This window comes from Colius striatus, chromosome 4 (genome assembly GCF_028858725.1).
Source record: "Colius striatus isolate bColStr4 chromosome 4, bColStr4.1.hap1, whole genome shotgun sequence".
Lineage (NCBI taxonomy): Eukaryota > Metazoa > Chordata > Aves > Coliiformes > Coliidae > Colius > Colius striatus.
Genome location: NC_084762.1, coordinates 70,425,115 through 70,449,331, shown reverse-complemented (window position 1 = coordinate 70,449,331; position 24,217 = coordinate 70,425,115). Strand labels below are relative to the sequence as shown.

At 36.2% G+C, this 24,217-nt stretch overlaps 1 protein-coding gene across 1 annotated transcript in view; it reads left to right on the top strand.

The window, feature by feature from the left end:
• MMP16 (matrix metallopeptidase 16) overlaps positions 1 to 24,217 on the top strand; it is a 168,037-nt gene that overhangs the window by 64,692 nt on the left and 79,128 nt on the right. The window contains exon 2 of the mRNA XM_061995106.1: positions 21,238 to 21,386. Within this exon, the coding sequence (XP_061851090.1) occupies positions 21,238 to 21,386 (149 nt within the window). The remainder of the gene's footprint in view (positions 1 to 21,237; positions 21,387 to 24,217) is intronic.

Here is a 24,217-nt window from a genome sequence, read left to right as displayed (position 1 = left end):
TGACAGCATCAATGAAGAATCAATATTTACAAACATGTTAGTGCTTGTTTGTAGTATTTTGAGATGTCAGCCTCATATTATGTGATTTATCAGACTAAAGGAAAGATTTTTTTTTTGTCCAGGCTTCTGAATTTCATTATAATGGTTGTGGCAAGCAAGGTTGTCCTTCTGCATTGACCTTTCTAAAGTTAAACATATCAGTTTCTTTTTGCAGATAGCATTGCTTGGAGGTTCTCTGTCAGATCCCTTGTCACTGAGATTGTATTTGAATTTTGGGTCAGTAAAATATAGGCTGATAAAAAACGTGAGCATTATTTGGGCATTATCTGAAAGCATAACCCTCAAAATCATCCATCATACTGTAATATAAAAGAAAGCAGATAAATTTTTTGATGGGAAAATCAAGGGAAATGTAGAACTATCTTTACATAATGCTAGGTGTATTAAATTCAGAATAAATATATTAAATTCAGAAAATATTAAAAAAGTAGGATTTATCAATTTTTGATCAAAATTACAGTAAGCAGTTGATACTGAGTCTAATTCAGTGCTGCTCTTAAGCATTTCACAAGAGTAAACATCTGGTGAGGCCACCTTAAGCCCAGTTTTAATAATATACCATTTATATAATTGTAGTGGGTCTGGGATGGTAGTGATTTTCCACAGCAGCTCTTGCAGTGCTGTGCTTACTGTTGGTATCAATATTATGACTACTGCTCTCACAGCATCAGGGCTGTCCCTCCAGAGCATTCCTTCCCCCGCCTTCACCAATAGCTGTGGGTGAGCACAATCTTGGGAGGGACCATGGCCAGGACAGCTGACCCAGACTGACCAAGGAGATATTCCATACCATATGACGTCAGCTCAGTAATATAAACTGGGGGAGAGGAGCAGGAAGGGGAGGCAAGATTCATTTCTGGCCTTCCAAAAGCAACTGCTACGCGTACCGAAGCCCTGCTTCTCGGGAGGTGGCCGGACATCGCTGCTGATGGGAAGCAGAGAGTAACAGCTTATCTGCTTTTGCTTTGCTTCCCGCGCGCGCAGCTTTGCTGCTTATTTATGAAACTGTTTTCATCTCAACCCATGAGACTCCCATCTTATTTTTTTCCCTTCCCTGGCTTGCTGAGGAGGTGGGGGATAAAGCGGTGTGGTGGACACCTGGCATCCAGCCAGGCTCAAACTACCACAATAATAAACTTCTGAGTTTCATGTGCTTTAAGCTAAAGCCTTTTCTCATATGCAAGTCTGCATGAACTTGTAACACACAGGAGAGGACATCCGGTTCTGCATTTAATTCTATGTTTCCACATCCAAGTGTTGAATAAAAAACATAAAAAAAGACTTTGTGAAAACCAATGTGTTTGCATTTCACTTTATTAATTGAAACACAGCTACCAACAAGAGCTTGGGTGATTCAAGCAACATCAAAAGCATTATTTTGAGAAATTAAAGCACAGTGAAACACATACTCCTTTTTCTAACTATATACAGGTTTTTTGGTAAGGATGGAACATACTGAAATGAAAGCCAAGCCATTGTTACTGGGATCAGTTAGAGTAAAAAGATAGTATTGAAGGTCTCATACGGATCTATGGGCCTAGTCACTGAAAATAGAACATGAAAAATGCTTGGTAAGAGCCGTGCTTGTGGAGATTCCCTGCCTAGATTTAAAACTTCTGCCTAGTTGCTGATTTGTATCAGGTTTTTTTTATGTAATAAAAACTACCTAGTATATACACTAATAAAACTTAATGCCAGAGAAAACCAAAATGCAGTATGTTTTATCAAATGCAAGAAATTGTAAATAGTAGAACAGAGAGAAAAGTACCTGTGGAGGATAGTAAGCAGAATCAATTGGTAATTTTTAATGTATTTGGAAACTATGAGACAGTTAATGTAATGAAAGTAAACACACTGCAAAATTCATAACTCATTTCTGTCTATCTGCAAATACAGTGAATGTACGTAAGGTATTTTAGTTTAATCAGAATAGTGCATGTAGGGTCCTGCAGTTCCAGTTGGAAAAATGCATACTTTTTGGTTTTGTCTCTTTATTAACATAAAAAGATAAATTAGATGTGGTTTTAATAGGTCACTATATTTTTTACACCTAAGATATCTTGTACTATTTATGAATGTGGGCTCTTGTACTGTTTTCATTCCTTTTTTTTATTCCTGAAAATTTTTTTATACAGTTCATGTTCACAATCACTGTAAAGTTCAATCACATGCAACTATCTGCAAATATATTGGATGTTTTTATTTATTTTGTTATTCTTCATAGTGAATAGTAATGAATAGTATACAGTATGAAAATATGGTTTTATTTGGGAAAAAACCTTTTATGATATAACCAGCCTGGACAGTTAGGATTGTGTAATGAAGAAATACTTGCAAGATGTAGCCTGTATATGGTTCCACAAGACCTACTGAGCTATCTTCCTGAAGAGGCCTTTATTTAATTTTCCAGTCTCTGGATTTTGACAGAAGCGTTTCCAAATTGCATTTTGTTGCTAGCAGTGACACCGAATATGTGTTCAAGTCCACTATTAGATTTCTCAATTTACCTACAAGTTGCCTCTCTCGACTTAAACAGCTTACACCACCACTTTAGGACATCTGAGGATTTGTTATAATTATCCATGTTGTTCTACAGTTTGGTTCTATTAACCTTGCAAAAACCCTAGAGGCATTAAAACTTTTTGTTTACAAAATGCAGAAGACTGTTAAAAGATTTGCTGGTTTGGATCACGAGGGTGAATAGCTGATTTGAGTAGCTGATTCACTCTTGCCTTTGAAAAGTACTGACAGAGAGCTGACGCTAAATAGAGTGACATCAAATTTTCTGTTATACTCTTTTAAGTAAAGTATTTGCTCATATTGTCTCTTCTCTGCCACAGTCCCTTGCAATAGTTTGTTCGACTAGAGGCAAGTTTAAAGCTCTCCAGCCATTGAAGAAATAGTATTGTATAGGAGGAATGCTACCTGAGGTAGTGGGAATGCCTCCACAGAGAAAAGCAAAAGTAATAGTGTGGGTTTATATTCCCGTGGTTAAAATCAGAATAAGGAGAATGGGACCAAGGCCTGCTCATGACTCTTTTTGTGAAATAAATTTTCTAGAAGTTCCCTGTCCTTCTTGATCTGGGGAGCCCAGAACTGGACTCAGGACTCCAAATGAGGCCTCACCGGGGCAGAATAGAGGGGAAGCAGAACCTCCCTCGATCTGCTGGCCACACTTTTCTTGATGCATCCCAGGGTGCCATTGGCCTTCTTGGCCATGAGGGCACATTGCTGGCTCATGTTTAGCTTATTATCAATCAGGACTCCCAGGTCTCTGCAGAGCTGCTCTTCAGCAGGAAAATCCCAGCCTGTACTGGTGCATGGGATTGTTCCTTCCCATATGTAGGACTCTGCACCTGTCCTTGTTGAACCTCATGAGGTTCCTCTCTGCCCAACTCTCAAGCCGGTTGAGATCCCACTGAATTGCATCACAGCCTTCTGGGGAATCAGCCAGTCCTCCCAGTTTGGTGTCATCAGCGAACTTGCTGAGGGTACACTCTGTCTCCACCTCCAGGTCATTGATGAAGATGTTGAGCAAGACTGGCCCTAGAACCACTTGCTATGGAACTCCACTGGCCACAGGCCTCCAACTCGATTTCTGCGCCATCGATCCCCACCCTCTGGGCTCTGTCATTCAGCCAGCTCTTGATCCACCTCACCATGAGAGTCCAGCACAGAGATGATCAGAGGACTGGATCATCTTACTTACGAGGAAATGCTGTGGGAACTGTGGGCTGTTTAGTCTACATAAGAGGAGAATGTGGGGGGTTCTCATTAATATTTATAAATATCTAAGGGGTGAGTGTCAGGAGGTTGGGACATCCGTTTTTTCTATAGTAGCTAGCAACAGGACAAGGGATAATGGGATGAAGCTGGAACACACAAAGTTTCATTTAAACATAAGGAAAACCTATTTTACTGTGAGGATGAAGGAGCACTGGCACAGGCTGCCCAGGGAGGTTGTGGAGTCTCCTCTGGAGGTCTTCAAAACCTGGCCGGAATGTGTTCCTGTGCAATCTGAAATAAGTGGACCTGCTTTGACAGGAGAGTTGGACAAGATCATCTCTACAGGTCTCTTCCAACCCCAACCATTCTGTGATTCCTTGTGATTTTTGTCTGTTATTTTATAGGTGAGAACAGAATTTTACTGGTAGAGAACTGAAGGTAATGGAATTTTATGAGTTAAAAGATGAACAAATAATGAAGCTTTTCCATACGCATGTTTTCATTTATTTATTTTCATATATATACATGTATATTTATTTATTTCCATTAGTTTTAATTATTCATAGAAATAACCCACAGTATGTTAATTGTTTCCACGTATTTTACAATTCTAGTACAATAGATATATTTGCTTAGGAGAATGAGAAATTTTCAGTTATTTGAAGATAGTAATATATGATCCAAAGTACAGTGCAGGGATATATCTGTGATGTTAGTCGTAGAAAAATCACAGGCATTGATATTTAAAGCCCTAGTATTTTAAAAAGTGGGGGGGGGGGCTTATTTTGAAAATGATGTATTTAAAGAGACTAATTACAAATGAGCTATCAGTTATATGTATCCTGTCAAATTGACTCTAATATCTTAATATAGAAATAAATGATCATAGTCTATGTGCTTTCATTCATGTGGTTTCTCTTTTGTGAAAGACTTAAATTGTCCTGAAACCTTCCTTAGTGCATAGTTTTATGTATTTTACAAAACATTTGCTCAAAGGAGCTCCATAAACTTCAGAAACTTTAAAGAACATTTAGAGGTAGCACAATTTGTGTCCAAGAGTTTCTCCTCTCTCCTCTCCTCTCCTCTCCTCTCCTCTCCTCTCCTCTCCTCTCCTCTCCTCTCCTCTCCTCTCCTCTCCTCTCCTCTCCTCTCCTCTCCTCTCCTCTCCTCTCCTCTCCTCTCCTCTCCTCTCCTCTCCATCACAAACTGTAAAACCCATTCTAAAGAAAGAAATAACACAGAAAAGAAGAGAAAATTCAACTGAGTAGATAAACAGATGCAGTCAGTAACCTGTTTGAAGTGAGCCAATTATACATCTATATTTGATATGAAACAGTTAAGATAATATGAATTGAACACAGCTAAAATTTGAATAACTTGTTGAAACTACCTTCTAATTGCCATTGCTGAGAATCAAACCTAAACGGAAACAAAGACCTCTCCCCTCCCCTCTCTGTCAGAAACTTAATGGGACAGTGCTTTTTCTTTAGCTCTGCTTCAGTTCCTCATCTATGATCTGGTAAAAGAAGAAATCCTATAAAATTGTGAAATATTCAGAGAAATGGATTTCTTAAGGGAATGTAAGTGCTATGATGGATTTATATGTGTACATGCCCATACTGTACTGAATTAACCTCTCCATAATCAAACTTTTCTCATCTTGTGTGGAAGTTAAATTTCAAGTCTATGTGTTTCAAAATTAGATTGTGTGCCTTTCTAGAAGAAAGCAGCTTCTCTAGAAGCCTTTCAGAACAGCAGAATAGTGTCAGAGGGTATCAGATCTATGCCACATGGGGAGGCACTTGTGTTTTTAAGCAGAATTTTCAACACATAGTATGGGAATCACCACAGCATTTCCTGGAGATCTCAGATACTTTAGTGGTAATTGCAAGTTTTTAGTATTCTACATTTTAGAAGAAGAACATAAAAATAAATGTCAGTAGAAGAAAAAAGAAGTCTTGCCAAACATTTGTATTATAATGCTGAATTGTGCACTACTTGGCACTATCTGAAATGTTTCAAGACCTGATCAAAATTGGGAACAGAGACTTTCTGTGTATTCTTCTCAGACTAATAAGTTGTAAGGATTTTGGAAGGTTTAATTCAACTATTCCATTGTGAAAAGTGACATGTATAGAAGTTGATATGACAGCCTGCCCTATGTGCCCTACAGAATTAAACAAAATAAATAGCTTGTTCTGAGCCTGCAAGCAGATTTTTTTTTTTTTAGTCATATGACGGAAAATCAGTTTAACGAACTATGAAGGGATATATATGTGTTTTCCACCTGCCTAGACCTTATGTGTACAAATGAAGCCATTTATGTAAACAGCTATTTAGCAAATACATCATCCCAGACCTCAGTAGCAGAGTTTTGATCCATTTTTGACATTCTTTTTTTCCTGAAAAGCAGTTCAGTGCTCAATAAAGCCATATGAATCTTTTCCAGTTCCTTCCAGCCCCAGACTGGTATATATTAATCCCTCTGGAGACCTATGCCCTGTTATTTGTTAGTCCCTACTGCTTTTTTCCATTAAGGTTTCTACTCTGTTCCCTTGCAGCATCAACTGCCAGACCTCCCAAACTCTTACTATGCATATCTCTTAAATATACAGCTTTCTCTTACAGTAAGCATTAACTCTTTGCGTCAGTCGCATGGTTTTTTTGGGACTGAGATAAAGAGAACAGGCAGAAAAGAAAGACTAATGATTTCTGGATCATGATATGTAAAAATGCACATTTAATAGCTACTGCTATTGTGATTGTACAAGTATCCCATGACATCTTCCCTTGATGAAGAACTATTATATCTAAGAAGATTTTTAAGTCTAGGATGAAAATAATGTGAGACCTGTTCTCATGTAAGACTCTTGATCATTCTGCTTTCCTAGTAAAGGTCACAGTACTTCCCTGAACTAATTCAACTTTGAAATAAAGTGTATCCATTAGGGAAAAGACAATCTATCCTAGTTTTCAACTTTCTAGTGATAATACTTCTTAAGACTTTGATACTTCTTCCATTAGTTAGTTGCCCTTGCAAGACTTTTTCTCATAGATTTTGTTGAGAAGAGTGTTTTAAGATGAGATTATGAATTTAGTTAGAGAGAAAGGTTATTTACTGAGTGCTGTAGTACAGTTCTGAGAATGTGAATTGGAGTGAATAGTTGACAATTTATTGAGAGTGGCAGATGAAACTCAGTGCATGCTAGAGGGAATAATTTAAATTTCTCACACATTGCAGATTTCTAAATTAATTTTAGTCACTGAGGGAAGAGATTTGGTCAATGTTTTGGATGTCTCAGCGAAAACAGCTGTTCGGTGTGCTATGAAAGGAAATGCTAGTGCATTTTAAAACAATTTAAAAATTCTGAAATGTTGGTATATTATTAAGGTAATTGTTTGCTGTTTTCTTACATAATGTTTGTTAGGTTCTGACATCTTCATCTGAGGAAGTGATTTATGAAGAAAATTGACAATTGTGGAACTAACCATGTTTATTCCCATACTTAGTTTCCAATTACTTGCCTTGATTATAATGTGATAGGAATAATGATCCTGGCATGGGTACATACAATCAGTTAAAAGGTTTTGAAGTTGTCGGATCCTTCAGCTTTACTTTGCCTTTAGATCATCTGCAAAATTTACCCAATCCTGAAGCAAGACTGCATTTTTGGATTAAAAAGGAAGGGGAAGGGAGTTGGAGATCAATTAAACTTGATGACTCTAAAATGACACTTCCTAAAGGATGATTTTATTAGGCATACCTCACTTCTTGGCAGTATGACAACGTGACCATGTCTCACTTTTTTTGCATAAAACTCAATAAGAAGAAAACTTCAGTTTTCCACCTGGCGACTTTAGATTCCTAAGAGTTACAATGCTGAACTTTGTCGAACATGAGATGCTTCAATGACTATAGGTACCTTAACAAGTAATGGAAATTTGGTTATAATTTAGGTTAAGATAATGTCTTAGAGTCTTCAAATTTACTTCTGACTATTAGATGCTTGGTAACTTTGAAGCTCTGTCCTTTAATAGTCTTGAGATAGAGGAACTTCAAGTTTGCATCAAGTTGCAAGCTTGATCTCCATCACTGCTTCTTCAGACTTTCTGCTCTGAAGAGAGATAAAAGGAAGATTGCTGCCAGTCTTTGAGCCTCCATTTATATCCCTGTGTTCGCTACAGGTAGCTTTCTCAGCAATATGATTTCTCACAGTTTTTCCTCTCCAGGAATGTCTCATTGAAGTCTTATTCAGATTCCCGCTCCTTCTCATAATATCATCAAAGAGCAGCATGAGCACTTCAAGTACTCTTCTGTAGATTCAGGAAGTCATTTTTTCACCAATTGCTGTTCAGATAATGGCTGCATTATTAAATCTACCATTAAACTAAGAAAGACTTGATTCCTAATGATATATTTGAAATGCTTTTAAAAATAATCTAAGTTAGATTGTTGAGTTAGAAAGATATTATTGCTTTAATGGGTAATCTTATACAGCATTCCAAAATTAAAATGTAACACGAGGAATTACTACTTTTTAGTAACATGAATTTCTCATTGTTAAAAAAGGATAGGTAACTTTATTGCTTTTCTCAAACTGAATGTTTCTTAGATTGAGAGAAAGAAGATTACTTTTTGTGAAAAAATTGCTTACTGAAGAAGTACATGGCAAGCCTCTATGTAAAGTATGTAAGGAGATGATGCTCTATAAAAATTTCTAGTGCAGATGTGTATCATACAGATATTATCTTCAAACCATGCAAATGCACGCTGTTAGCACTTACCTGTAGGAAATGGAAAAAACATTACCAAGTGTCTAAAATAAGCCCTGGTTTAGCTGTCATACAGAAAAAACAATACCATGAAATGAGAGTACTGCTCCCATGGTATCTACCACCTATTGGAAGATCTTAGTTGTAAATGTTTGTATGTTATTTCTGTTTTGGGATGGAATGGACTAGAACAATGTATCCTACTTAGTTTATGCCATGCCAATCATAGTCTGTATTTTTTTGTTCATTATACACAGGCCTGAGGCTGGAGAGTTTTTGCGTGTTGACTCCTGTTGCCGTTCTGAGGTTCCTTAATCTGCAGGAGAGCTTAATGTTTGCATTCAGGCCTTCATTTGATTCATGACCCTGTTTTCTCTCTTCTTTTATTTTTTCTTTTCAGTATAGAAAACACTTACACTACTCCTTTTTCATAAGGTTTTTTTCCACCTTCCTAATAGCAGCTGAGAAACGAAATACTTTGCTTTTTATTCCTTAACAATTGCTAACTCAATCATTATACTATTTTTTTCCTTGTTTCTAAGACCAAAATAGAAAAATGTATAATTTTCTCTTCAGCATATGTGTACATACACAGTTAAACAATTGTAAATACTCTTGGCTCTAACACATGAAAAACATGTTCGTATTTGCAGTTTGAACCTATACAAAAATGTGAACATACTTAAGGAAATTTTAATTCAATTGCAGAATGCGATAATACCAGCTCTAATTTTGCCTTTAACTATGATAGAGCTAGTCTAATAAACTGAAATGAACATCAAATGGGATGCTTAAACATTAGGTTCACAGGATTAGCATAGGAATGACATTGCTATGAGAATATAGGACCTATTATGTTGATTAATTGCAAATATAATTTGTAAAATGTACAAGATTACTTGTTTTGCATGTTATCTTTCTTTGTTGTGTGGAAAACCATGTCTCTCAGAAGAAAAAAAAATCCAGGAAAGCACTCACATAAAATTTTCCCTGGCCTTTTCTGCTTTTTTTTTTTCCTTCTATCTGCATGTTTGATCTGGCAAAGCAATATAAAAAAAACCCCAACCTCTCTGTTGTCTGAGCTTTACAAAAGTGATGAGTGTAAGAAAAATATTTTGTTTTAGCAACCTGTTTTTATAATGTATATGAGAGTATAGATAAACCCTAATCTTGCTGTTACTTGAAAGAGACACTTGACTGAATTCTTCTGTGTACTGAGTGCTCTAAGTGTCCATCTGAACCTAAAGCCCTTGGGAATGCTCATGAATTCACAGCATCAGGTCTTAATTAAGCAAAGGTAAAATTGTTCTATTACATTTTTAAATGCCAATATACAATTGCAATAGCCCATAGGGTAGCTAATAAAAGTTAATCTTGTGGTTTGCTTTAAAGCAATTACTGTATGTCCCTTTCTGCCTGCAGGAATCACTTTGTCACATCCCTCACTTGCATCAATCCACCACTTCCCCTTCCCCTCTTCTATTTTTGTAATCTTACCCTTTAACAAAAATAGAGTTTAGAGGATGATATAAAAAGGAGAGTTGCAGATGTGCTGGAATATATGCAGTGTTTCTACTGCTTGCAGAAGGATTACAAACAGCTGGTGAGTTAGTAAGCAAATTAGACATCACTTGAAGTATGAGGACTTTTTTGTCTTTAAGAAAGTAGAAGGATAATACACCCAGCCCAAACTGGTCATATTTGGCAACTAATCTACAGAGATGGTTTCAGGGAAAGGTAATGTTCTACTTCAGAATTGATAAGTCAAGCAAGATAGCTTTCTCTATGATTTCTGTCTTTTTTTCTTCACTTTGACAAATATGGGAGGAGTCAATTGTGATGGATTTCGTGGTGATTTGAAGCAAGGATGCTGCTATACCCATACTAAATTAACTTTTTTTTTTTTTCCATTTAAGATTTGAACCCTATACAGAAAAGTTACTGTGTTTACTTACTATGATTCATGCTAAAACAAAATCTATGAATGGTGTGTGATCACTGCTGAAGAAGATTTTTTTTTTTAAAAAAAAGCAAAAATGTTTAACAAGTATTGTGGTTACCTCTGCAGTTCTAGGGTACTGCCTAACTAGTTATGCCACTTCCATCATAGTCCGTACTTTTTCATTTCTCCATTTAAACAACACAAGAGGAAAATAAGACAGGTGCAATTTCCACAAATCATCATAGAAATTCATTAAGAGAAATAATGTAAAAATGGAAGTTGTAGATTCTCATTTATCCTTGCTTTCCCTGTGGCAGAGTTGTCTCCCACAGGCATTTTCTGACGAAGAATTGAAAATTAAAGTGGGAAACAATTACAGATCAATATTCTATGGAAACTCCTCTACTGGACCAGCAATTTCAAAATGTGGAAGTCAGAAACTAAAATAGAATGGGACAGAAGATGAGCTGGTTTCTGTACTGCTTTTTCCTTTTCATCCTTTCAGCTCCTGATCAGGTAGAATTACTATGTAGCTGAATAGATTGTATTCCTTGAAAAACAGGAAGAAAGTGGCTGAAATAAAATGTTGCCTTTCTTCCTTGTGACATTGCTAAGGAAATCATACATTTGAGGGATTTTACTTCTCTGTATTAGCTCCCTGGCCTCCTTGAAGAAGTGACTAATTTTTTTCTTTCAAGTGATTCTTACTATAATATTTACAGTTTTATTTTCATTCTTCTATGTGGACCAAAAAAAAGTTCTTTGGGAAACCACAGTATTACCTTTTGTGTTCACTACATTCTCTTCCTTTCTCTCCCTGGGAAGTGATAAACTGATACTATTTCTAGATTTTATGTACTTACAAAATCCATATTCATCTTCTATCTACAGATTTACGCCGGAAAGTATGAATCTGATTTATCAAAGAGCTATTGTAGTACTGAAAATAACACAAGTCTTACACCAACTTGATTGTGAAAAATACGTTCTACAATAGGGAATGATATCCAGCAAGGATGTGCAGCAGCATCTTAAATATCTTAGCTATCTGACTTGGAAAAATAGAAGACAGAAAAAAGAGATATTTTCAATTTAAAAGTTGGTTTAGTGTCAATTCAAAGTTAAAAACTCTTTTGACCATAGGAAACAAGCATACTGTTCCATAAAGGAAAAGTAATATTTAAAAAGTAAAGTAACTGAGTCAGTTAAATTCCTCCTATTTCCACTGAAGACAACCTTGCTATCAACTTTAGTTTGTTTTGCCAGTTGTTTTTTTACAGATACAGACTTCCAAACACAGCTTATATACAGTACAGTATGAATTCACATGCAGTCTTCTCTGTAAAGATGTGGAAAAAAACCTTATGAAGTATAAATCCTTAAAGGATATGCAATACATTGTTTCATTTCTAGTCTTTTGCTATAATGCATTTTTAGTTTAATCCATCATAAATGAATTCATTGTATTGAGATATGTATACAGGACATATTTGCATAGATATTTAATGGTATGTTTATGATTAAAAATATGTCCCTTATGTCTCTAAAATGAGGAAAATATTTATTATTATTCAGAAAATCAGTTGTTAAGGAGGGTAAAAAAGTACATTTCCCATAAATATTTACCCTGCAGTATGTATGCTTCACTTCCGTAAACTTAAAATGGCATCAACTATAGTAGTACAGTTATTTTATCTAGTGGATTCAAATATCAAGTGTGAGATACAGTTTGAATAATCGTTTCCTCAAAGGAAGTTTGTCTTGACCTTTTGATTTTATTACAAGACTTTTTAAAGTAGTACAACACCATCTGTTGGTATTTTATATATTTATGTATTTCCTATGTAAATATCTTGGAACAAGATTTTAATGCTTTTATTCAGAGAATATGGTCTTAGTTAATACAATGTTGATATCTTTTTATTTTTTTTTACATGACAGCATGTAGTTTAAAATTGTGACAGAGAAGACACATCAAATAATCAAGATTTTTTGCATCAGTCATTTAGTAGTATATAGTCACTGTATGTCTGTAGATTCTATAGTCTATGAAGAAAAATCCTATATTACTGTTAAATTTTACTGATATGAATTCCTCTTTTTTAAAGTACATGATTGACTGCAATGATATTTTTGGAACTCAAAAATGTTAGTGGTTATTTCTAGCTGGTGCCAACCCCTTTAAGACTTTGCTGCTTGTAGGATAGTGGTGGAGGTAGTGAGACAGTCGTGAATCAATGATGAAATGCATTGCTTTTGTTGTTTAGCATATGTGTATGTGGGGAAATAGGCCCTTCTCTTGTAGAATCTAAACAAAGAAACAAAGTCCAAGCAACTGCTAAGCTGCAGGATCTAAGCAATACACTTTATTTTTGTGGTTGTGTTCAATGCCCCACTTGCTTTCAGAAATAGTGAAATAAAAGTATCAACTCTGCACTAAAATACTGTGATGGCAAGCATGATCAACATAATACCAGTAATATATAGATGGATTAGACCAAAATAAGCAGCTTGCTGGTGAGTTAATGCAAAGCTATAGCCATCAAAGATATTAATACCAAGGCAATGACAAGGTGGGGTAATCTTCTAGGGTATGTTGAAGGAGTCGCTTGGAACTCTTGTCTTCCTTAATACATCACCAAATTGCAGTTGCATTTATATAGCATCTCATATATTCCAAGCCCTGTTTAGATTCTTGCAATGCTGCACTGAGGGAAGTTAGGACGCATCACTACTTTTGTTACTGTGAAAGTCAGCTGATTTTCCTGGGTACAACTAATGGGCCTGTGACTCAGCTGGAATTGTCCTAACTCCAGCCTCATCATTGTTTTTGATATATACCAATCACCTTAATCTGGCCAGCGGTGTTCTGGAGCTAGGCTTATGAATGAAGTCTACAGCTGCATGTATCAGGCTGTAAATACAGTAAAAGAAAGGAAAAAGAAAATCGAAACTCAGCAAAGATCAAGCGTATTCCAGGGAGGAATATATGAGTAACCTCTTAGAACATACACAGAGAGGGAGAGAAGGAGGTAAAAAAAGTAAAAGATCCAGTATTATAGGGACTAGAGGTTATGGAATCTTGTGGGCAATCTCCATGGCCCACAATATGATAGTTGTCAAAGTGGACCACAATTCTTGGAAAATCTATATGAGAAGTCAGACTGCTATTAGGCAAGAAGTTACAAAATTGCACCCAAGGTCTACATTAGTTTCAGCTTTAGAAATAAAATGTGTTATTGAATAGGCATTATAGAAAGAGAGCTCTGTGGAGAATTAACTTCCTAGGACTTATTTTCATCTTTGAATATGACTTTTTTCACTAATCTTGCAACATGTTACTAGATAGCTTTGTTATCTCCATGACAAACTCCTCCATATTTTTTTTCAATGTCTGTGTGTGACTACTAAAAATTATTCATTTTTTCTACTCATTCTTGCTTAAAAATTTAAATTACTCAACACACCTTTTACATGGAGCTTTTCAGTCTCTCCTTCGTATAAACTATTTCTTCATTTCACATTGAGCTAGATAGTGTCTACTTCTGATGAAGGAATTGACTCTAATTCTTAGTTTGTTCAGTGTAGCACAGTGGGACTCTATTATTTCTTATAGCAAATAATCTGTCTTCTACTACATAAATACTAATAATTCCTGCTGTTTCCATGTTCATATTTAGTTATTCTTTGATATTCTGTTTCTTTAAAAACTCATGTTGGGAACAGTGTCAATGCCTTCGAAGTAGAAGGTAAGCTGTTTAGGAATGTAGGCATGATGAATGTAGGCCTGTAGAAGACTACTGTTCTTCCTGTCTTGGAGACCTTGGAATGACACTGGATACAAGTATGTGAGGTATAATAGCAAATTAAGTATAGTTTTCAAGGAGTACATGCTTAGCCAAAGTTAGCAGACTTCTGCTTCAAACCAAAGTTTTACAATGAAGTCAGATGAACATTCTGTTAGAATTGCTGACTTAAATCAGCCAGGCTCAGGGCATATTCCTATATACACCTGTGCACCTTTCTCTGTGAAAGCAAAAATATACATTCACTTCAGTTTGTGAGTAGTGTACACAGTAAAAGAATGTATTGTTTTGTTTGATCAAATGAGAATTAATCTAGAGATATTTTAGAGTAATTATTACAACAGCAAGTAGTGACTTACCTGTATTTCTGATCACTCAGGGACTTTTCTAAGGTTCAAGCCTGAGTGAGCAGGATTCTACAAATCCTCAGGATATTACATAGAATCATAGAATGGTAGAGGTTGGAAAGGACCTTTAGAGATCATCTAGTTGAACCCCTCTGCAGAAGCAGGTCCCCCTAGATCAGATTGCACAGCAACGTGGCCAGGCAGGCCTTGAAGACCCCCAAGGAAAGAGATTCCACATCCTTCCTGGGCAGCCTGTGCCAGGACTCTGTCACTCATAGTGAAATAGATTTTTCTTGTATTTAAATGGAGCTTTTTGTGTTCCAACTTCATCCCATTACCCATTATCCTGCTGCCACTTACTATAGAAAAAAGGGATGTCTCAACCTCCTGACATCTACTATTTAGATATTTGTAAATGTTAACGAGATCCCCCTCAGTCTTGTCTTTTCTAGACTAAACAGCCCCAGTTCCTGCAGCCTTTCCGCATAATTACAGTTTTAGGAACATTAGTCTAGAATCATAGAATCACACAAAATTGTTGAGATTAGAAGGGACATTTGGAGGTCATTTGGTCCAACTCCCTGCTCAGTCAGGGCGACCTACAGGAGGCCTCAAAGAATGGAGACTTCATAGTGTCTCTGAGCAACATGTGCCAATGTTTGACCACTCTACAGTGAAAAAGGCTTCCGTATGCGGAGAGAGAACCTCCTATGTTTCAAGTTTTGCTCTTTGACTCTGGTCCTGTCACTAAGCACCTCTGGAAAGAGTCTGACTCCATGTACTCCCTCCACTCAGATATTTCTACGTATAGATAAAATGCTCCTAAGGCTTCTGTTCCCTAGGCTGAATGGTCTCAGTCTCTCAGTCTCTCTTCACAGAACACCTGTTCCAATCCCTTAGTCATCTTTATGACCCTAGAAGTTTGTTGTGTTGTTTTTTTTTTAATTTCCTGAAGCAGTCATGATCTATCCAGACAGATTATTCAACACAGCATTCTTATCCCTGTAGAGCACTTCATATTTTCCTGGAAGCTGTAGAAATTCTAGTAAGATGTAAGGACAGTGTCTCCTAACATACAATCTGTGATTGAGTGTTTACATCTACTAGAACTAATGTTAGTTTTATTTCACTGGTCTGAGTCCATGCCAGATTTCTACAGAGATTTCTATTAGTGACTAGAAAATTTCTCTGAGCAACTGATTAATAAATCCACATTTTACATTTGGTTATAAATGTGCATACTGTTACAGGGAATGATCAAGGTAAAAAGAATTTATTTCTAGGGCAAGGATTTGTGTCATTGTGTATTTCAACCTCTCAAGCAAAGTGTTACACGCAGATACCACGTCTGCCACTTACTGGTAGGTCTCAACCTGCCTGAGATCTGCAAATAGCTCTGTCCTGGTGCTCCTGGATGCTCTTTTACACCTTCGTCTCCTGCTACTCTCAAGCTATATTGTTTTAACCATGCAGAAGTGTGTCAGTAAAGCAAAGTAGAATATTTACACTTAACTTGGATTATAGATAAGAGGAAATTGGCAAACAATTTCAAATACATTTTGCCTATTTGCTTTTGTCACTTGCTGGACTGTTGAGTTTGGTTTAAGTCATTAAGCAGGCAGAGCTTCGGGCCTTGGGCTGCTGTCTTGATTCTTATAATTGAGTTACTTCTCACTGAGAACGGGAGCTCCATTTTAAAATTATCTCAGTGAACATACACTTGCGTGGGGAAATTCCAGACCGTTCCATCACTCCTGACTTCATGTAAGAAGAGACATACAAGATCATATAAGCTAAATCTGGTTTTAAACTGTTTGAGACTTATATAATCAGAATGTTCAATTTCACATCCATTTTTTAGCCAGAATACAGAAAAAAAACTCTAAGCATTTACATTCAAGAACGGTAGAGATGCCTCAGCTAATTTGAATGACCTAGCTGCAGCAGCATTGAACTCAGGCCTGATTTATCCTCTTCTTTAGCCCACTGTGAGCTCAACACTGCTACTTCTAGTACTGCATCGAAGTATTTACTGTAATGAAGTCTGCAACCTAGATATCTCACAGACTTTTCTGAATTATTAAGTCCTTGTTACAAGTTCTGTAATTACTCTCATTAATGTGTCTAAGACTGTTTTATACCACATCTACATTGTTTTTTGGGGAGTTATCACAGTAATTCACAAGAAAAAGTGATGACTTTCTAGTTTAGGTCATTGCAGAACTAAAGTTTGTAAGTTGACATTTTGACTTTTTAAGGTGTTTGTAATACCAAACAAGGTAGTTGCTTGACCTGCAGATGATTCTTTCTATTTAAAAACTTTTCCACCTTGCTATACGATGTCCAAGAAGGAAAATTGTTTGTGACTTCAAACGTATCCAGACAAATCTATTCTGAACATGCAGGCATTTTTTTAGCTGTTAGGGATTAGTTATCTCAAATTACAACCATAGCTAGCAAACCAATCAGAACCATTAAGCTATTATATTATTTATCATAGTTCTTATTATCATTTTGTAGACATTTCTAATAGACAAGGTCAGACTCTTCTGGGCTCTATGTTTTTGTTATATGCCAATTTATTAGAAGTATTTTTCCCACTAGGTATATATCATACACAATATACTCACTTATGTGTAAATTCACATCAGTATCTTCTCTTAGGAGTAAATGTCATCAATCAGGAATTAGTAGTATTAGAGATATGAGGTAGGGAAAGCAACAAAAGACTCCCTGTAATGCTCTGTGTAAACACTCCTGTCTATATTTGTCTATCAGTTTGTCACTGAAAAGTCAGTATTAGCTGCAAAACTTATGACCAAAACACACCATTAGCCATGATTAATTGGACCAAATGGAGAAATGACCTGTGTGCTTTTTGAAAATACAAATCCCCTGAATTACTCAGACATTTTAAATCATTTCACTTTTAGTGTCTTTGGTGGAAGTGCTTTAAAAAAACAGTAGTCAAAATATTTTGAAGTTATGAAATCTCACAGTTTTACTCAGTACAGATAGGAATTTTGTTTGCATAATAAAATTTTAAAAAGGAACAATACTACGTGAATAATAATGATATACAGCTCCACTACTGAAGATGTTTATGAAATTGTTTTGATCTGTGCTTTATTAGACTCATTTACTAAGCTTTCAGGTTCATAGAATGTAATTATAGCTTATACTATGTACTGTCATTCAGAAACATTAATAATTTGTTGATAAGCTTTCTTAGAAATCAGTAAGCTCTCTGAAACTCTGATTATCTTCATCATAGCCTTATTTAATTTTTAGCGATGATATATGAGTCCATTGGTGTATTTTGTGCACTTTAAGTTAGCCCATGCTTTGTACTTCAGAATATACTATCATTCAGAACTGCAGCAAAGTGCTGTCTAATTCCCATATGTGTAGCATAGCATTAGTAGCAGTTGCAAAGTAAAGTGAAAGGATCTTTTCATCATGACAGAAATCCCTGAAAACCTTAGACATCTAGTAAATGACATCCAAAATCTGGAAGGTAATACAGCTCCTGTGCTGAGCACTTGGAGATTCCATGGACTTCCACAACAAACGCCTACCGTCTCTATAGCTTTCATTACCTATTTATTTTGTTTATCTATTTCCTTAAAATTCTGAAAGGAGAAGATGGAATTATGGTGAAGAAATTTTTCTAGTAGGAAAGGTGTGTTTAAAACACAATTTTTTAATTTTAAAATGTACAGATAAATGAGACATAAGCCTTGAAGTTCAGCTCATGAGAAAAAATATTTTTAGGCTATTTTTTTTACTGTCATCCTCCCCCCCCCCCCCCAAATGAAGTGTTTGAGTACTATGTTGTTCTAAATAACTTGTAACACTTCAACTAAACTCCAGTATTTATTAATAGGCGAACAATAGGAACTAAAATAAAAATCTATTGCAAGCAGAGTGATTTTAGCTTCTGGTTTCCTGGAGGTTAATGTGGACAATGAAATAAGATGAAGCAAAAGCAGATTCTTTATTTTTGAAAAGATTAGAAAGAGTGACTCACACAAGACAGTTCAAATACATGAAGCAGAGGGGATGGGAATAATTACTTCCCGTCACCCACAGCACGTAATGTGAGTTGTAATGTTGTAATGTAAGTTACAGACTTAAATTGCGGTAAGGGAGATTCAGCTTCACAGCAGTAAGATAGTAAAGCAGTGTAATAGAGAGGGAAGTGGTGGACCTATTGTCTTCCAGTTGTATTTTTCTGTAGTTTGCATGGCTTTCATTTTGCTTTAGGACACAAAAGTCCTGCCCAAAAGCTTCTCTTAAAGTAGCAATATTTTATCTTCATATAATCACAAAATCATAGAATGCTAGGGGTTGGAAGGGACCTATAGAGATCACTTAGTCTAACTCCTCTGCAGAAGCAGGTCCACCTAGATCAGAAGGAATGGGACGTGCCACTGATTTTAGAATCTGTGCAAAAGGTCTCTGTTGGCATCCCAGACATTACATGTTAGATGGATCTACTTCACTATTTCCTTGTTCGAAAACAAATGAGTTCCTCACAATGATAGATGGCTCACCAACACTGCGTTGTCATTACTGAAGTGTGGTAAGGCAGAGAGACATCTAATTTCAGTACGTGGGGAGGGGGAAACTCTTGGGGTCATAATTCCTTTAATAGAGCACCTCAAAAATACACGGCTGTGAGAAATCTCTTTTCTTCCCCTGCTGTGGCTGCCTCATTCTGTTGTTTTACCCACCTATATATTTTGTACTTAATTTTTTAATTGAAGCTTCTCCTTCATAGTCCCCAGTGTTTAGACTGTGCAGAATAGCATCTAAGGGACATATTTCATGTGTCTGGTAGATTGATCCAAGGCCCTTCAAAATTTTTTGACAGAAAACTGAAGAATCTGAGCAGTGCAACAGGAATTATATTTATTGTCTCTTCTCTTGTTTTGTGATCCTTTCTCACAAGGACAGAACACAAGTAGATGGAATACTAACTCTCTTTACCAGTTATTAATCTTGGAGGGCCATTTTTTTGAATTAAAAAAAAGGAAGACCCAGATCATCTACTTCCTTTGCTTAATGATATGGAGTGCTGATGAGGCATCTCATATTTAATTTGTATTCATCTCTTTTTAGGAGGAGAGAGTCTACATTGTCCTAGTGAAGTGAACCATAGTAGTGCATTCCTTCTTGAGGTTCTTTGCTGGATCCATAGAAGAAGAGTGTCCCATCAGTATGGTTGACTTGCTGTGGAACTGAATTGAGTGGACTCTGCAAGCTGAACTTAAGGCTGAAAATTTCAGGCTACACAGTTTGTTGTTAGTCTGTATATAAACAGTGTGTATAAACAGATAAAAACCCCAGAAGAGTTGAATGAGGCAGATAGAGCCCACAACACACTATAAGGGGAAAGTGGGTGGCTAGCATTCATTAATGTAATGATTCAGAGTAAGGAAGGATTCAGAATTAGGATGTGATGCATTTGAAAGAGGTGTCTGAGTCTTTTTTTTTTTTTAATGTACTTATCCATTCATTTGTTTTCAAAGAACACATCAGATTTATGAGGTCACAAGTACTTTGTTACTGGGGAAAGCAACAATACTGCCTCTTGTAGATTGGTAATATATGTACCTTTCATTCTATTGAGTAGTTCAAGTCCTCAGATGAAAAGCTCAGACATTTAAAAGATATATCAGTGCTCTCATTACCTCAAAAGGCTTGCACTGTGCTTTCTGTAAGCTAGATTTTGAGAATGCCTGGGAACATTAAGGTTAACTGCAGCTACTTGTTTATGAAACATTGTCTCAAGAGGACATGTTCCAGAGGATTTTTCCAGGTGTTCTTAAGATACTGGCTTTAATCCATAAAGCTTTCAATTATTTGGATCATGCCTTCTCTCTCTCACTTCTATGCGATTAAGAGCATAAACAGTTGGCACTAAATCCATCTTGATTTTAAAAGAAAGTTCGTTTTATCAGGGAGTTTCCTGTAACTGCAGTCAGACCTTGCTACTTCACTACCTCCTGGCCACCTGCTTGGCCTATGTGATTTTAATATTCTTCTCAGAAAGCTAAATGCCTCTCCACCCTCTTTCATATTTTTTGAGAATCTATAACACCGTAGTGTAACTGTGTGAGAGCTATTTGGATATGTTATTGTAATAGGTGAATGTGATTATGTACCCCGTGGACAGTCAATTATATGTGGCACATATATTGTAGATTTTATATTTTTGTCTGCTTTAAAAATTTCTCAAAGTGCCTGGAGCCAGGGTTAGGGACTTAAGTTGTAACTTCAGACAAATAAATACATTAAATAAATAATTGAAGCAGATAGTTTCACATTATAAGGAGAGCCAGTTCCTAGGTAGAAAACACTGTAAGTCTTAAACCAGCAGAATCTTTAATAAAGGAGATTAAATAAAAGCCCCAAAGAATTTCTTTTCTGAAAAACACCTCTAACAAATAGCCCAAAATAACAGGATTTATGCTCAGTGAACTAGAAGCTTCATTATATATGGTACAAAGCTAATTACTAGGGAGCATTTTCTTTTCCTCTAATTTCTATTTAATAGCCACTGCACTTGTCATTGCAGGTATGGTTACAAAAGTATGGCTACCTTCCACCAACTGACCCCCGAATGTCGGTGTTGCGCTCTGCAGAAACCATGCAATCAGCTATAGCTGCCATGCAGCAGTTCTATGGCATTAATATGACAGGAAAAGTGGACAGGAACACAATTGAGTAAGTAACCAATACTGAACTGCTCTTAACTTTTCTGTTTCAAGCAAAGTAAAAACAGAACTGAAAAAACTTTATAACAGATGCAGCAGCATGACCGGGAGATCTGAATAGTGTTGCCGCTTCAGATGGGGAGTTATGTTTCTCTCTCCTCATCACTTTTTTTGTTTCATCTTTGTGTTTCATGGTAGCAGGTAGTCACCTGCCTAACTGCTGTCTGCCTTTGGACATGCAATTGTAAAGAAAATGTGTCAGGGTTAACTGAAGAAAGGGTCAAAAGGTTATCAATGTGGAAGTGGATAAACCTATTCAAAATTGTCATGAATTCATTCATGAATTCACAGTGGTAAGAGTCTTTTGTACTGGAAAATCTTTAGTGCAAATTTCCTTACCTTCATTAAAAAAAAACCAAAAAAAACCAAACACATTTCACTGGCCCATTCATTTAATGGCTTCCAGTAACAAAAGACCAGGTGAAGTCATTTTAACATGCAGAAAATGTGATTTTTTTTTTTTAAATCTGAAGTTGTATAAGGCCAACAGTGTCTGATTTTACTAACAGAGTGTACACAGAGAAAGTTTGTAAAGCAGATATATTAAAAGATACTTCTCTACTATGACAAATTCAAAAAGTGTTCCAAAAAAAAAAAAAAAAGAAAGAGTATTAGAGTTGAGAAAACATACCTGACGTATCTGAGATTAAGATTTGAAGTACTTTTTGGGCTCATTCAAGTTAAAATGCAAAAAAGATTATCTTGTAATTTCAGAAAAAGTAGTTAACTTTGTTTGAAAACCAAAGAATAACAAAGTAATATTATCACTACATATCCAACATTTCTTTTTATTGAAACAAGTTTTTATTACTTCTCTAAAATGCTTTTTAGCAGAAAAAAAAAAAAATCCTCCTTCATTTCCCATTTACCAGCCCAACTTGATGTGTCATCTTTTGTTATTCTTTTCTGGTAAAGTAGCTGGCATGAATGATTTTTCTTTTATTTATAGTTTAGGGAGGAGACTACCCAAAATACTGACAGGACTGGAAAAATCATAGAATGATAGATTGGTAGGGTTAAAAGAGAACTTTAGAGATCATCTAGTCCAACCCTCCTGCAGAAGCAGATCTACCTAGATCAGGTCACATAGGAACGTGTCCAGGTGGGTCTTGAGGACCTCTAAGGAAGGAGACTCCATAACCCCTCTGGCCAGCCTGTGCCACTGCTCCATCACTCTCACAGTGAAATAGTTTTTTGTTATATTTAAGTGGAACTTTTTGTGTTTCAACTTCATCCCGTTACCCCTTGTCCTGTTGCTAGCAACTATAGAAAAAAAGGGATGTCCCAACCTCCTGACACCCACCCTTTAGATATTTGTAAATGTTAATAGGATCCCCCCTCAGTCTTCTCTTTTCTAGACTAAACAGCCCCAGTTCCCACAGTCTTTCCTGATATGAAAGATGTTCCAGTCCCCTGATCATCCTGGTGACCCAGCACTGGATTCTCTCCAGAAGTTCTCTGTCTCTCTTGAGCTGAGGAGCCCAGAATTGGACACAGGACTCCAGATGAGGCCTCACCAAGGCAGAATAGAGGAGAAAAACCTCCCTTGAATAATTATATTTCACTGGCATATGCGTTATTGCATTGAAAAACAATAAAGCAAAGCAGATTTTAGGGCTGCCTTAAAGGAAGATGAGCTGATCACACATCCCTCAGTTTAGGAATTTAAAGGACCTTAGAACATGCAGTGCAATATCAGTAAACATACTTGTGAGAGATGTTAAAAGGAAGTTTATGATCCAATCTGTATTGTGGAAAGACTAGGCTCTTTATACAGCTTCAGTGATTGGTCCTTGAGGCAAGAGTGCTGCTATACCAGTAGCCTTTTAAAGGTGTGTTCATGGCAGATCTGTAAGAGACAATGTTTCACTAAACAGAAAATAATCTGTTTACAGTTAACGGTAGATAGGAAATAGAAATTGACAGCCTTAGGAAAAGTAGATACTGTCTCTTAGAGCATCAGATAGCGAGTTGAGAAAAACCCAAATTAAGCCAAAACTTTAATTGCAAAGGAAGGTGATTTATGTTTACTAAATTGGGCTTGATAGCCAGCATGTCAGCAAGATTATCTTCACTTCTGCTATGTCAGAGACAAAAGACAAAGGGATCCATCTATGCAGTGGTCCAAAACATTAATTTTACCATCTGGTGGATATTACTTCTTCCAAATCTTTTAATGCCTGATTTCCTTCTACACAAATAGATATATTAAAGTGTGGCAATTCTTAGGTACATGTAATTCACACATTTACTTACACTTACTTAACTAGTTGAACGGATTCTTAAAGACCTGTCACATTTGCATTGATATTGAGAAAGGAAAAGAAACTCATTAAACTAAACTGTGGCCTCAAGTTATCATCAGTTAACACTACGAAATATTCTTAGGAGATGTGACTATGTAACAGAGGATTTTTTATTTCTTTTTCAAGTATTCATTTAAGGCAGTATTTTGTAAGTGTTTGAAATAATTTTCATTTTCATCCACACAGAATGTGTACATACCCTCTTTTGGCTATCAGCATGTGACAGTTTACCACTTGTTTCTCTGTGATTAATATGTTATAGTCACATACAATATTGGGCAGGAACCTGATACAAGCAGTATGTTCTCATCTTGTACTTGAAGATTTACCTGCTTGTCTAGCAGTCTTGAGAATATGATATGCCTCTTTTTCTTCAGAAGGAAAAACAACTAAAAGTTGTAGTATTAACTTGATAGGAACCAATTTTTTGGATATTGACAGAGAAATAATATTCTGCAACAGGAGACTCAAAAGT